Source organism: Saccostrea echinata, unplaced genomic scaffold, assembly GCF_033153115.1.
Source record: "Saccostrea echinata isolate AGI-Se365-2 ecotype Australia unplaced genomic scaffold, CSIRO_AGI_Sech_v1 ptg000009l, whole genome shotgun sequence".
Lineage (NCBI taxonomy): Eukaryota > Metazoa > Mollusca > Bivalvia > Ostreida > Ostreidae > Saccostrea > Saccostrea echinata.
In genome coordinates this window covers 41,572,299-41,586,560 of record NW_026889758.1, presented here as the reverse complement: position 1 = coordinate 41,586,560, position 14,262 = coordinate 41,572,299, and the positions used below count along the sequence as shown (strand labels likewise).

At 32.4% G+C, this 14,262-nt stretch overlaps 2 protein-coding genes across 2 annotated transcripts in view; both read left to right on the top strand.

The window, feature by feature from the left end:
• Window positions 1-5,617, top strand: part of LOC133182738 (deleted in malignant brain tumors 1 protein-like) — a 50,164-nt gene extending 44,547 nt beyond the window's left edge. Inside the window, exons 11-12 of the mRNA XM_061317585.1 lie at window positions 4,165-4,303; window positions 5,434-5,617. Coding sequence (XP_061173569.1) covers window positions 4,165-4,303; window positions 5,434-5,617 — 323 coding nt within the window. The remainder of the gene's footprint in view (window positions 1-4,164; window positions 4,304-5,433) is intronic.
• Window positions 5,618-7,952: 2,335 nt separating this feature from the next.
• LOC133182400 (neurotrypsin-like) lies at window positions 7,953-13,068 on the top strand. Its single transcript, XM_061317227.1, has 6 exons — window positions 7,953-8,091; window positions 8,256-8,428; window positions 10,069-10,214; window positions 10,330-10,498; window positions 11,717-11,979; window positions 12,167-13,068. Exons 1-6 carry the CDS (start codon window positions 8,003-8,005, stop codon window positions 12,263-12,265), a joined length of 939 nt encoding a protein of 312 aa, XP_061173211.1. The 5' UTR covers window positions 7,953-8,002; the 3' UTR covers window positions 12,266-13,068.
• Window positions 13,069-14,262: the final 1,194 nt, after the last annotated feature.

Below are 14,262 nucleotides of genomic sequence, written 5' to 3'. Positions count from 1 at the left end.
ATGACAAACAAAATGTGATCAGAAAACCAGAAAAACTCAAGTAAGCTAAAAACTGATGATCACAAGTACTTGGAAAGAGTTACAGTATTTGAAAAGCAGTTTTTTTTTTCATGCATTGTTTTCAGAAGCTGAAAAGGTATGACTTATATCATGTTGAAAAAACTTCACATTTCAGAAAACAGTATGATTAAAAATAGTTAATTAAGGTGCTTTGAGTAGCAAAATAAGCTAAACTGGTATAGCTAATTCAACCACAGAGCTTAGTGAATTTTAAAATGCACAACCTTGTTGTTTAATGTCCCTCTTGGGAATTTTTCACTCATACGGAGACACCACCACTTAAAAATAATGAAGACATACAAGTCAGATTTGAGGTTAACATTCATTTTAGGAGTTTTCAACAATTAAGACGTAAAGAGATAACTCCTTCCCCTTGCCCCTTCCCAGACCCCTGTTTGTTCATGTATGCAAACTAGTCTAATACTTTGGTTTGACATAAAAAAATGTGAATATATACAAATAGTTTAATGGTCCATCTCTTTGAATGATTTTCATTCCTAATTCGAGGAGGGTACATGGGTTGACCCAAATTCATGAATGAAATGTCAAGTAATCTTATCATTGATGCACTTTTATTTAATTTGATGTAGTCATATTATGAACATTTCCAGTTCATTAAGAGAGTGGGGATGACCTCCAGGGGTTCATAACCTTAAACCATTAGATGTACATAACATAATAACACAAGAAACAAAATTATGTATAGTCAAATGGAAAAGTTTTCTACTATTCAGGAGTCACATGATCATTTGTCATTTCAGGGACAGGAAGCAGCTAGGGGGATTGGAAGCCCCCCCCCCCCCCTGGAATTTGCAGAGTTATTTAAATAGGACTATATACCGATTTACAGAAGCAAATAAAAAATGACTTTGGATGCCCTCCCCCTTTAAAAACATGGACCCCACCATCATTGTTTTTATTTTGTTTGTTTGTTTTTGTTTTCGTTTGTTTTTTTTTGTTTTTTGTTTTTTTTTTGCTTCTCAGGAAATTCTGCGCTGGAATTTTTTTTGGACTGAGATTTGCCCCCCCCCCCCCCCCCCGGAAAAAAATTCCCGGATCTGTGCCTGTAACTGAATGTAATGTCGACAACGGGAGATAACTCTTCTTCAGAATGCGAAATTCGTCTATTGTGGCATCTGATCCCCTCTCTACCATCGGCTCATACATTCAGAAACGAACGACAACTCTGCATAGGAGATTGCCGATGATCTTTGATCCTTTTTAAACTTTAACCTAACTATTTGCATTTCGGTTTATTTTACCCCAATCTAAACTTAAACTTGTACTTACCGACTGTCATAGGTCCTGTCAACTTCATGAAATATAATCCAATTAAAACACAAAATGAATTAATTTCCACTGATATACATGTAACACTGCACCATGTCACATGGCATGTGCAATCTAAAAATGATAATGGTAAAACTAGTACTCGCACTGGTAGGGTGACGCAAGCCCAATGTGATGTAGAAATTTTCAAAAAGGTGTTCACATACATGTACAATACAAGAACAAATTCTAAATTATCATAACAAACGATGTTTTAACATAACTTTGCCATCTAGGCCTATTTCCAAAAACAGGCAAATTGTGTGTGTGTGTGTGTTGGGGGGGGGGGGGGACAAAATTGATTGGGTATGGCTTTTCAAGGAGGTTTTTGCTTAATCAAATACTAAAAAAAGTTTGCACATTTTGATAAATTCATCAAAAACGCTTTGTACTGAAATAATATTATTTGTTGTTGAGAAAATAAATTTAAAAAGTTCCAATTATGGGCCAAAAATTTATATCCCCCCCTTTTATCAAAATCTAATTTACATCATTAATTAAATTCTGTTATTTCAGACTGGTAATGAATTAAGTATATGAAATGCGTATAAGAGGTTCATGGGTCACATGGTCACCTGAGCATTTTATGCTCGATTTGACGAATACATGTACTGTGTAAATTATAGAATTATTTGGACTTTTTCCTTGGTAAGCCCAATATGAAGGAGTGTGCATTTAGAGGCAAACACCTTAGTGCGGGTATTTCTGTCTCATGACAGCATCTAGTTCATACTTATTGTTAGGTCATTATTTAAGCACTGAATTGTCTACGGATTTTCCCGTTTGTCCGATCATGACAATGACCAGTCAACAGGGGATGCTTACTCATCCATGGCACCTGATTCCACCTCTGATGTTTTTAGAGGTCCTTGTTTGCTCTGCTCCCGATTTGTAATGTTGCAATGGATTTTTGAGCTTGATTGCTGTTCATTATCTCCATATTTCATGTATTTAAATGCATTATTTTCATAAAATTAATGTTTACTTTCCTTCTGTTGAAAATAAATGGGAAAAAAGAAAATCCAATATGGATTGGTTGATTGTATGTTGTTTTACGTCCCATATATAGACGTCTAAAACTCGAAAATAACCCTCTAAAATATGAGCAACAATGCAAAAAAAAAAAACTGCTTTATTATCAACAATCATTTCATACCTTTAAATCTTGAAGCTTTAAGTTTATTTGCAAATGAAACGTGAAGATAACAATCAGAAAAAGTCCAGTTAAACAATGAAATGTGAAAATAAGAAAAGAAATCAAGCTCAAAAGTCCGTTGAAACAATACAAATTGGGAGCAGAGCAAACACAGACCTCTAAAACATCAGAGGTGGGATCAAGTGCCATGGAGGAGTAAGTATCCCCTGTAGACCGCCGTGAGCTTCTTGTCATGATCGGGTAAACGGAAAAATCCGTAAACAATTCAAAGTGAAAATTATGGCCTTACAATTTGTATGAAAAACGTCATCAACAATCGACTTACCGATAAATCTTATTTGCTAACAAGTTCATAGTATCAACCTAGAATTTGCGAATGTTGACCAACTTATTTGTAAATAGCTTGCCTCGTTTTAAATATTTTTCGTATGTAGAACATGCTCTCGTGTATCGAATCAACTTGGAGACATAAAGTCCATATGAAGGTGATTGTGGTATATTGCATAAATAAGAGATGACGATAGAAAGTTGAATAAAACTCATAGCAGAGCAAACACGGACCCCTCAGAGCTGGGATCAAGTGCAATGAGGAGTATGCATTGCCTGTCAACCGGTCACACCCAATGAAAGCTCTTTGTCATGATCAGATAAAGGAGAAATTTGTACACATCTTAGTATTACCAAAAAATTGTATGAAATAGGTTAGTCAACATTCAACCTAACAACAGAAAGACAGATTGTATTTGCAAATAAGGTCATTGTCTCGACCAAAGAAACTGCGACATGTTGACTTTAAACGAGATTGTTGATAAACCCTCCTTATTTGTCAGTAGCCTGCTTCCGTGTGGAAATAAATCGTATTGAAGACAGACAAAGACAATATTTGAATTTTTATTTGAAACATTAATAATTTTTTTTCGATTGATTAGTTGATAAAAGATTTTAATCTGATGCAAAGTGATACATCTATTTGAACTAGTTTTGATTCCAAGGACTATAATATAATTTCTTGAAGAAAACTGTTGTAACAAAGGACCTTTCTGTTTGATCACATTAATTACAAGTCAAAGTCGTTCTTTAGTTCATGGCCGAGAGGTTCAACAACCAAAAGATTAAGGATTAAATGACGAACGAAATGAATATGTATTATGAATATTTGCACACAAAAGGAATTAAACTAATACAAAAAGAATAAAAACTAATCCACTGTCTATAGATCCTCTATATATACACCGAAGAGACACCGAACCCCTACACAATAAAACTCAGAAATTCCAACATCTAATCATAAATTATATTTTTAAAAAAATGACGACATAGATAAAAGTTGAAAAGTACATTATGTTTCAGAATATAGATGGATTGTTTTTTCAATAAAATGAAATTGGAGAGATGTATTGTTTGGAAGATGGTTGTTTCTACAAACACCCGACATCTATACTAAGAAAAAGTACTGTTAATGTTCTTTGTTATATTCGGAACTGTGTATATGTGAGAACAGATTTTTTAAGTAGTATATCTTACATCTATACTAAGAAAAAGTACTGTTAATGTTCTTTGTTATATTCGGAACTGTGTATATGTGAGAACAGATTTTTTAAATAGTATATCTTATTTAGATATACGGCTTGTCAACGGGTCCTCGGCTTATGAAGGACGGGTTGAGGTGAAATTCAATGATGTGTGGGGAACTGTATGTGACGATTACTGGGATAACAATGACGCTGCTGTCATCTGTGGGATGTTGGGATTTTCAAGGTAACGTCTCTCTTACAAAAAATTACTATATCCTAACAAAAAATTACTATTGTTAACTATAGTTTACTATAGTAAAATATAGTAAATACTTTGATACTTATATTAAATTTGAAACTTTTAGTTGGATTTTTTGAAGATTTAGAGCCTTAATATTTCGAAAAATAGATAGCAACGATATAAATTTTTGGAATAGTATATAATTATGCATGTAGTATTTCCTTTTAATATAAGAAAATTGCTTGTAGGACGTTAAAAAAAATGAAACATAACGATCTGAAATTCATAGTAAAAATACTTTGATCAACTTTAGTAAAAGCTTTGATTTACTATAGTGAAACTTTGACACAATAGTAAACTATAGTTAACTATAATTTACTATAGTACTTTTTTGTTAGGATAGTGAAGTATAGTTTACCATAGTTAACTACAGTAAATACTTTGATACTTTGATTTACTATGAAACTTAACTCTAGAACTGTTTTGAGATTTAGGGCTAGAATATCTCCACAGTTGCCCACCAATGATATAAGTTTTAGAAATAAATTTTAATATACAAGTAATACTTCCTTTAAATATATTTAAAAAAATGCATGTAAGACTTGGAGAAAATAAAATAAACCATTTGAAATTCATAGAAAAAGTACTTTCATTTATTATAGTAAAACTTTGATTTACTATAGTAAATAGTTCGATTTACTTAAGTAAATACTTTGATACCATAGTAAAATATAGTTTATTATAGTAAACTGTAATTTACTCTAATATATTTTTGTTAGATAGTTGATTTACTTTATACCGTTCTTCTTTTTATTTCAGTACATGTGCGTGTATGTTGAATAGAAATAGTAATTCCAATAACGCAATTTGTACAGTTATAAATATAATGAAGCATGAAAAGAGTTTCATGCCCCTTTCTACATATCTTATAGGGATCGACTCGTTTTTTAAGTACCTTAATAGAATGAAACAGTTTATTATAGGTGCCTGCAAGCAATCATTTCATTAGATTCATCCTTTTCTTTAGATTTCAGACCTTTAACATTGATTATGTATATGTGTGAAATTCTGTAAAGTTTATTCTGAATTCTATTCAAAAGTTTGTTTTTACTTTTCTTAAATATTGCTCTTAGGAAAAACGCAGTTGCTAAGAGGAGTGCTTTCTTTGGAAAAGGAAAAGGAATTATCTGGATGGATGATGTAGAATGTGGTGAGGATGACAGAAATATAGCGCATTGTAAAAAACCGAAACTTGGGACTGAGAATTGTATACATAGTGAGGATGCAGGAGTTATTTGTGTACCAGGCAAGTATTAAATAAATTTAGCTACACGTTTATTTCCTTTTTAGCGATCACATTCTAAAAAGATAATACGATCAGATACACCTTCTTTATGCTTCTTTAATCTTTATGCCTTAAGGCCTAGCAATTCAAAGGAATTTGCCTAATTCAGAACAAAAACTTTTTAAAATAAACACACTTCAGTTTGTATTGAGCATCAATTGACAGTCGTAAATATGCGGAGAAAATCTAATTCTATTTCCCTTTTAAGTAATTTTTTTTGACATGTTCAAAATTTGTCAGCAATGTAGGCATTTGCTTACGATTCCTTGTCGTAGGTTTTTGTGTGATGCCTTAGAACGTTCTACTTTTGTTAATGAGAGACCTACGATTTTAAAATATGTGGTTTTTCAATGTACGACAGTCTTTTTGGGAGCCTCTTTGAACTTTGACAGGACTGACATATTTTTTCACGACAGTCGTACATGTGCAGTTACCCACAAAATCTGTGTTAAAACATAGTTAAAGTGGACTAGTCACTCTCACTGTTTGACTTAACAAAGAAACAGAAGTCTAAAAGACGTGTTAACCAATAACTCATGTGTTGATTACAGAATGCTACCATGCATGTTTTGTATTTTCTCCGATGGCGTTAAATGTGTTAAAACGTTAGGTAATATATTCGAGGGACATGTCGAATTATTCCCTATAGAAAGAAACAAATGTAAGACAAAGGAGTTTTTTTTCTGTTTCAAAGAAAGCACAGTGTGAATAATAAATTATACTTTTAGATAAATAACGCCTGGAAACCAATTGAAGTCACAATTTTACAATATAAAGACTAATGTAGTGCACAATAAACGGAAGAAGTATTTTCATAAAAATGAATGACAGTATTTCCACCTATTACTATATTTCATTTAAAGGAATCACTTAAACCCCGTTATTAGCGGACCTTTTTTGTATTCATATGAAGCAGAATTTGTCCAAAATCTTGTACGTGAAAAGAAGAAAACACTTGCTGTGGCCTTCAACTCGACATTTAGATATATCGACGACGTATTGTCAATTAACAATGGCTATTTCCATTCTTATGTCGATACGATATATCCTGGTGAGCTTGAGATAAAAGATACTACAGAGTCTGACACATCTGTTTCATATTTGGATATTTTACTTGAAAAAGACGTTAATGGTAATCTAACCACCAAGCTTTATGATAAACGTGATGACTTTAACTTTTCAATCGTCAACTTCCTTTACTTATGCAGCAATATACCTTCATCACCTGCACGGGGTATATATCTCTCAGTTGATTTGATACGCAAGAGCATGCTCTACGTATGTACATTTTCTGAAACGAGGTAAATTATCGACAAACAAGCTGATGAAACAAGAATATCAGCTGTCTCGTTTAAAGTCATCATTTCGTAAGTTCTATGGTCGATACAATGACCTTGTCAGCAAATACAATTTATCATTGAGTCAAATGCTGATTGACGTTTTTCATACTAATTGTTAGGCCATTATTTACACACTGAATTGTCGAAAGATTTTTCCGTTATTTCCCGATCATGACACGGAGCACACGGCGGGTATGATCGGTCGGCAGGGGATGCTCACTCCTCCATGGCACCTGATCCCACCTCTGATGTTGGAGGTCCGTGATTACTCTGCTCCTATTTTGTATTGTTTAATGGACTTTTGAGCTTGAATACTGTTCGTTATCTCCATATATTTCATTACATGCGTGTTCTACATGTACATCATAATAGAAAAAAAATGGCTTTGGTCACATTCATTGCTTCTGATGATTTTGATGCGGCAAGTTAACCACAAGAAACATTACGCATATTATCTTACGCAAAACTTACACACGGCACACCTCGGTCGATTCCTACCTCATTAAAGACATCCGAGATTTGCCAAATGACAAATTTGAAAGAAAGTTTATTTCCGAGTACATTTTGAGTGCGAAAATTCTGTTTTTGTGGCTTCATCCAAAAATGAAACAAATTAAAAAAACTCTCATGATTTTGAGGGTAAATGAGATGTAAAAAACCATAATGTATTTTCTTCTCTCAAACCTTAGTCAGTAACTTAAAAAATAAATACCGATAATAAATTCCAGCTGGTGTACGATAAAGGATGGACGCTTATGCTAGAACAATTGAACGTGTGTTGGATGAAAATCGAAAATTTTGCAATGTAAAATGATGTTTAAGGTTCTTGTAAAGATGTGATCAAAAAAATTAATAGCATTATTATGCATTATAAAGAATTGCTACAAAGAAAGGTGTTGAATCCAAAAATGAGATGGAAAATAAATTAATTATAATCATCAAAGTATGTATACATTCAATACAGAAAAAATCAGACTTGTAAATGGATCATCGACCACTGAAGGCCGAGTGGAGATTATGTATAGGGGTGTTTGGGGATCAATTTGTTTTGACGGTTGGGACGATAGAGACGCTGCTGTTGTCTGTTTAATGCTTGGATTTTCAAGGTAAGAGAGAGAGAGAGAGAGAGAGAGAGAGAGAGAGAGAGAGAGAGAGAGAGAGAGAGAGAGAGATTCTCAGATTTTAGAAAAAAAACTTAGTTCATACATGTAAGTATCTCAAATAATGCTACAGTTTTTATGATTTAAAAAAAAAATTAAATTTCATTTAGAAAAAGATCGACAGCAGAGTCTTTCAAAATAGTTGGCCAGCAAAGCATTGCCGTTTGGATGTCCGACGTTGAATGCAGAGGGAGTGAATTTGATATATTTCAATGTAATCACTCAACATTAAGACCCCAGAAATGTAGTCAAAACCAATACGCAGCAGTCAATTGTACACAAGGTTGGTTGTATTTGCAAAAGCACTATGGATTGCATTTTTAGATGAACAGTATCTTTCGCTTCTAATCAGCCTTCATCGATCATTTTTTGTGAAATGTGTAAAACTAACACACATTGGAACTTATTCAATACATTTTAATAATCGTAAAAATGGTAGTTTATACATGAAGAAGGTGAAGACAACGATTAAAAAATCCACAAACAATATAAATCCGCCCACAGCTCGTAAATCACGGACCCCCGGAAATTTCAGAGGTGGGATCAAGCATCCCCTGTTGACCGGTTACACCCGCCGTGAGCCTTATGAACATTCCGTAGTTAAATTTAGTATAAACAAGGCCTAACAATTGGTGTGAAACACGTCAGCCAAAACACGACCCAGTGATAGGTTATATTTGTAAACAAAGTCGTTATAATGACCATAGAATTAACGAAATGCTGACTTTAAACTAGGTTGTTGAAATCACTGTAACATCAACTTATCTGTCAAAGGCCTGCCTCGGTTTAAAAATTGATCGTATTTAGATATTTCTCCACTTATTTCATTCAGAGCATGCTCTTGAGTATCGAATAAGTTGGGAGACGTAAACACAATTTTCAGGTGATAGCAGAATATTACTAAATAAATAAGGAAAGTTGACAATGAAAAAGCTCGTTTGACATCTCGTTTGTCTTGTCATACAATTTTGTTGCTAATTGGCCTTCATAATCTATAGTCAGTAAAACATCCAGATATGAAACAGATGTGTCAGACTGTGGTATATTTTATTTCAAGTTCACTGGGATATCTCGAGTCGACATATGAATGAACGTAAGAATTGTTAATTGGTAACAATACTCTAAAATTAATTGGTAACAAATCGTCGTCGATTTGTATAACTGAACGTCGAGATGAAGGCCATTACAAGTGTTTTCTTCTTCTCAGTAGACGTTTCTGAATAAATTCATAGGAATATAATAACAGGTCAGCTAATAAGGAGCACAATTAGTTCCCATGGGAATATCAACAGTTTGTTGGACGACCTGGTCTCCGAAGACTACATTAATGTTGTTCGTAAGGAACTCCAGTATCCCTTTAATATCAACTTCAGAGTACTTTTTGTAGAATCAGAGTAATTTAAAAAACTATTAGCAAACTCCCAGATTACTCTTTAATACATGCCATGATTTATTTTCAAAACTTGATACTGAAGATACTTTAAAACAAAATTTCAAAATAAGTATATTCTGCAATGTCTGAAATACTAGTATCACGAAATCAAAAACGTTTTTGAAGAAAGCCTGTTGTTTGAACACAAACAATCATAATGTTAGTAAATTTATATTAAAAACTGAAACTTTCTTTTACTCTAAAAGCATCTGATATACGAATTTTGTTTCTGATAAGGAAATAATATGAAAAATTTGATTAATGTGCAAAATTAAATTTTCTGATCCAATTGGGGAAAAGTTTTTATAATTCTAATGACGTTTCCAAACATAAAAATGATTGAAATATACATGATCTTCAACTGCAATTTTTCCTCTAAATTAAATTGTGTAAAGAGATGATAACTGAGGAACTGTTTGATAGTTACCTGTATACTCTTTAACTTCTGCGTGTCAATAAATACGAATCATCAATAAGATTTTTGCATCCAGATAAAATAAGACTGGTAGGTGGTCAGACACCAGCGGAAGGACTAGTGAAGGTTTTCTATAATAGTTCATGGGGAACAATTTGCGATAACAAATGGGATGAAAGAGATGCTGCAGTTGTTTGTTTCATGCTGGGATTCTCAAGGCAAGTGTTTTATTCTTGTGACACCTTTGACCTAGCTAATAATCTAGCTAATACTATCTCATATCCTAATTATAATAAATTTGAACAAATAGAGAATGTATATGTTTCGATACAGAAAGAATGCTACAGCCGTTACCTCTTCTGTATTTGGGTACGAAACTGGAAGGATCTTGATGAATGACGTCATGTGTAATGGTGATGAAGTGGATTTGTTTCAGTGTAACAATTCATTTTTGAGGATAAAAAATTGTGATCACAGTAAAGACGCTGGAGTAATTTGTTCAACAGGTTAGTGACCTCTCTCTATCTTTGTCTTATAAATTATTAGGAAAAAAGTAATATTATTTATCGGTCCTCTGACTTTGTAAAGAAAATGCATAGTGATTTGTTCGTACCAGAATCCTAAACAGAATCTTTAAAAAAAAAATGAGCAGAGCAACGATAAAAGATAAAAAAAAAATTCTAATCGGACTAACCAGTAAATTATACTTGCAACTGTTCGTTACAGGCGTAGACTTCTTGTATTTAACTATTAGAACTGTTAAGTTTCTTGAAAATCATTTTATGTCTTTTCTTAGAAAAAAGTTAAAATATTTCAGACCCTTCCTGTTAATTTAATAAAGATTAGATTCTCCTGTGGACATGCTGATGAATGTATCATTGTCTCTCTGTGATTAATCCATAATTTAGAACAGGTAGCAAAAACAATCTTTCATTTTATTGTACTATGAACAAAAAACAATCAGGTAATGAGGTTTTAATTCATTTTGTATCAGCCTTAAGTTTATACATGTACTCCTGTTTATTACATACATAGTAATGAATACATTTTTTTGCCTATGCGATATGCCTGACGTCACAATAACCGTATCAGGTTCCAGGATTGATAGGATCCTGCAGGCCTTATAGGATCTGAAGGGTTGATACGGATATATATATCACATCCTTTGTGGTTTAAACCTTTAAAATACAGTACTGATATTACAACTTTGTTTTCGTTCACATTCTCTTGATTTTAAATTACTATTCTTTGATGTAATAAGCTACTAAGTGATTATTTTTTGTATTTACTCAAGTATATGTGTGTTGTATTTTACATTAACTACGTATGTAATAAACATATTGTATGTCACATCCTGGGTCAGCCTTCGATCAATATCAGCACTCGGGCCTTCGATCCTCTGGCTGATATTGGTGCACGTGCCTCGGGCTGATACAGGATGCAGTATGAAAAGGGTATGTATTATTCTCCATCTTGCATCATTAACGCATCCTATAACAGAGGCCTTGAAGTATAGAGAAGTTGCCACATATTTTGCATTTTAATTCAGTGTATAAAGTTGCAGAACAAAAGTAAGTCAAAGCTCTAGCAGGTCAAATTTATTAGAAATATTAACATATACTATACTTAACTCAAATTATCCAAAGTAGATTATGGAAACATGAAACTTTGGTGAAATATTTATTCTTGTTCGAATAAGAAATCGTAAAATATCTATTCTTTAGTTTCAGATTTGGAAGAAGCTTCGATAAATTCTTCGGAAAATTCTATTTCCAAAGTTGAAGATATAACACACATCATATATATCTCAGTTTCTGTGGCGGGAGTTGTGGTGCTCGTTGTTTGCTTGGTCAAAATGGCACACAAAAGAAAGGGGAACAAAAGCAAGCAAAATTCTGAGGCAAATGTAAAAAATACGCATACTCTCGAAAACCCCTCTTACAATATGCCCCTTTATGAGAACAATGATAATTCAAAGCAAAATAAGGTATGCGCTATTTAAAACAAACAAAACTTATTGTATGATTTTTTTCCTATGAGTAAAATATTTTATAATTTAATATTTAGTTTGTTTGATCGAATTTTTTTCTTGTAATCTAATAATCAATCGTGAAACATATGATATTACATAAAAATAGGTGTTATATATAGTAAACGTTTTATTCATATTTTAGGCAGCTCATACGTCGTGCATGGCGGATTGTGCAAATGAAGACTATGAAGCTATTTTGGAAACCTGTACCGATGAAGATATTTACACAACAATTATTTAACGTTACTATGCATAAAGTACAGTTCTATGATTTTTTATTAGTCTTCCTCACAAGTGCCTATATGATTAAATACTTTAATTCAAAATGCATTTTTCATATCAAACGTAACTATTTCATTTACTCATTATTTTCCATTCGTCCAACGAACTATTCCTTCTGTGAGTGTCTCGATGAAATATTTGAGAATCATCAAACAAGTTAATCTATGTTAGAAAATACTTTTTGCATCCGAATATAGATTATGAATTGGTTACAAAAATTTGAAACTTAAGGGCATAGAATAAAATTATGCATGGGAAAATAGTATTTTTCAATTTTTAAATCACATCACTAATAACTGGAATAATTTGTGTGTGTGTATGTTTATGTGTGTGCTGTGTTGTATTCTAAACTGAAAAAAAGTTCAAAATCCCTATGTTTCATGAATTCACTCTAAAATTTAATAAAACTTCTATGAGACATCTTTTGCTGTAAATTTGGTGAATTTGAATATTTATTTCTTTTACAACTTTAACAAATCACTGTATGAAATGCACTAAGGCAATCCATACTTAGATTTAAAAGAAGGTCAATTTGAAGCAAATTTCAATTTTTTTATGTTGAATGTTGCATAATGTCTGATCCATGCATGCTTTGATGAAACATTGTCAATGATGATTAGCTGGTATATTTGCAGCAACTGATATGGAAACACAGTTAGGGTATTATGTGTCTTTTATGAACATTTAAGATTATTATATCAGTAGCTACAGTTAATGAAATTGGTCTGCCAAGGTGATCCTAGTTTAACATTTGAATGGAGATGAAATGACTGAAATTTAGTTTGTTATTTATTCCACGTAATAAACTACTGATATACATAGTGAACATTTTTTTCTGATCTTTGATTTTCTTTTGGTGTTGGTACCGTATTATAAAACCTTTCTGGTCAAATAAAATACTGTATAACACCGGCCAACTTATATTCTCTGGCTAAACGTAATTTTATGGTTCATTGATACTCTGATAAGAGAGATAACTCTAAATGACATAAATGTCTATTATTCCTTTAAAGATTTGTCAGGTTTAAATGTTTCTTTGTGTTTAATTTTTCTCCGCAAACTATGATATAATTTTTGTATTTTACTTATAAAATACATTTCCTTCAGGAAGTCATGAAAGTTAAAGCAACATTTTATATGAGTGAGTAGAGGGTTTATGAACCTTAAAGCAAGGACACACATTTCAATGGTTAACTTTGCTGTCATGGCGCCAGTTAAAAATAAGAATAAGAAAGGTTTGTGTATAAGAAAAGGCAAAGGCAGTTCAACTTATTAAAAAAAGTTTCTCCTTCACTCTATTCGATCAATATTTGACATTATAAACTACCTGAATTTCAGTTCCTAGGCCCAATTCTCACAATAAAGATGCGTTTATTGTTCATTAAAATAGAAGGGCATGGTTTCACGTTTTGAAAGAAAGTACTGACGTAGTCGAATCATTTGCACCCTTCTTTGTACGATGGTTCTCAATTCTGCAGAAATGCATTAATCTAAAACAGTGACAGAAATAAAGGTGCTTTTGATATATCAATTATTATTTACTTCAAAAAGTATATTGACGGAGGAAAAGTAAATACATTAGCAATTTTAAACTTTAAATACATTCTGTTTATGAATACGACAGCATGGTCGATGGAATTTCTAATCGAATTAAGTGCTGTATATCTATCATTTTGAATGGAGAAAAGAATCAGTCGAGAAAAATGTCAGTAAGAAAACAGGTGCTTTAACACACATGCGTCGTTTTTACTTTACTTTCTTTTGAAAAATTTCCTTTGAAAATTTGTCAGACTTAACCGCTGATGTATAATTATCGAGCAAGAAGCTTAGCAAACTTTGATAAGTAAAAATAAAATGAAAAACTGAAATCAGTTAATTTTGAAAACAATCAAATGATGTATACAAAAACTTTTTGCTAAATCATAAAGCAGACTCTACTTTTTTAGAGTTTACATC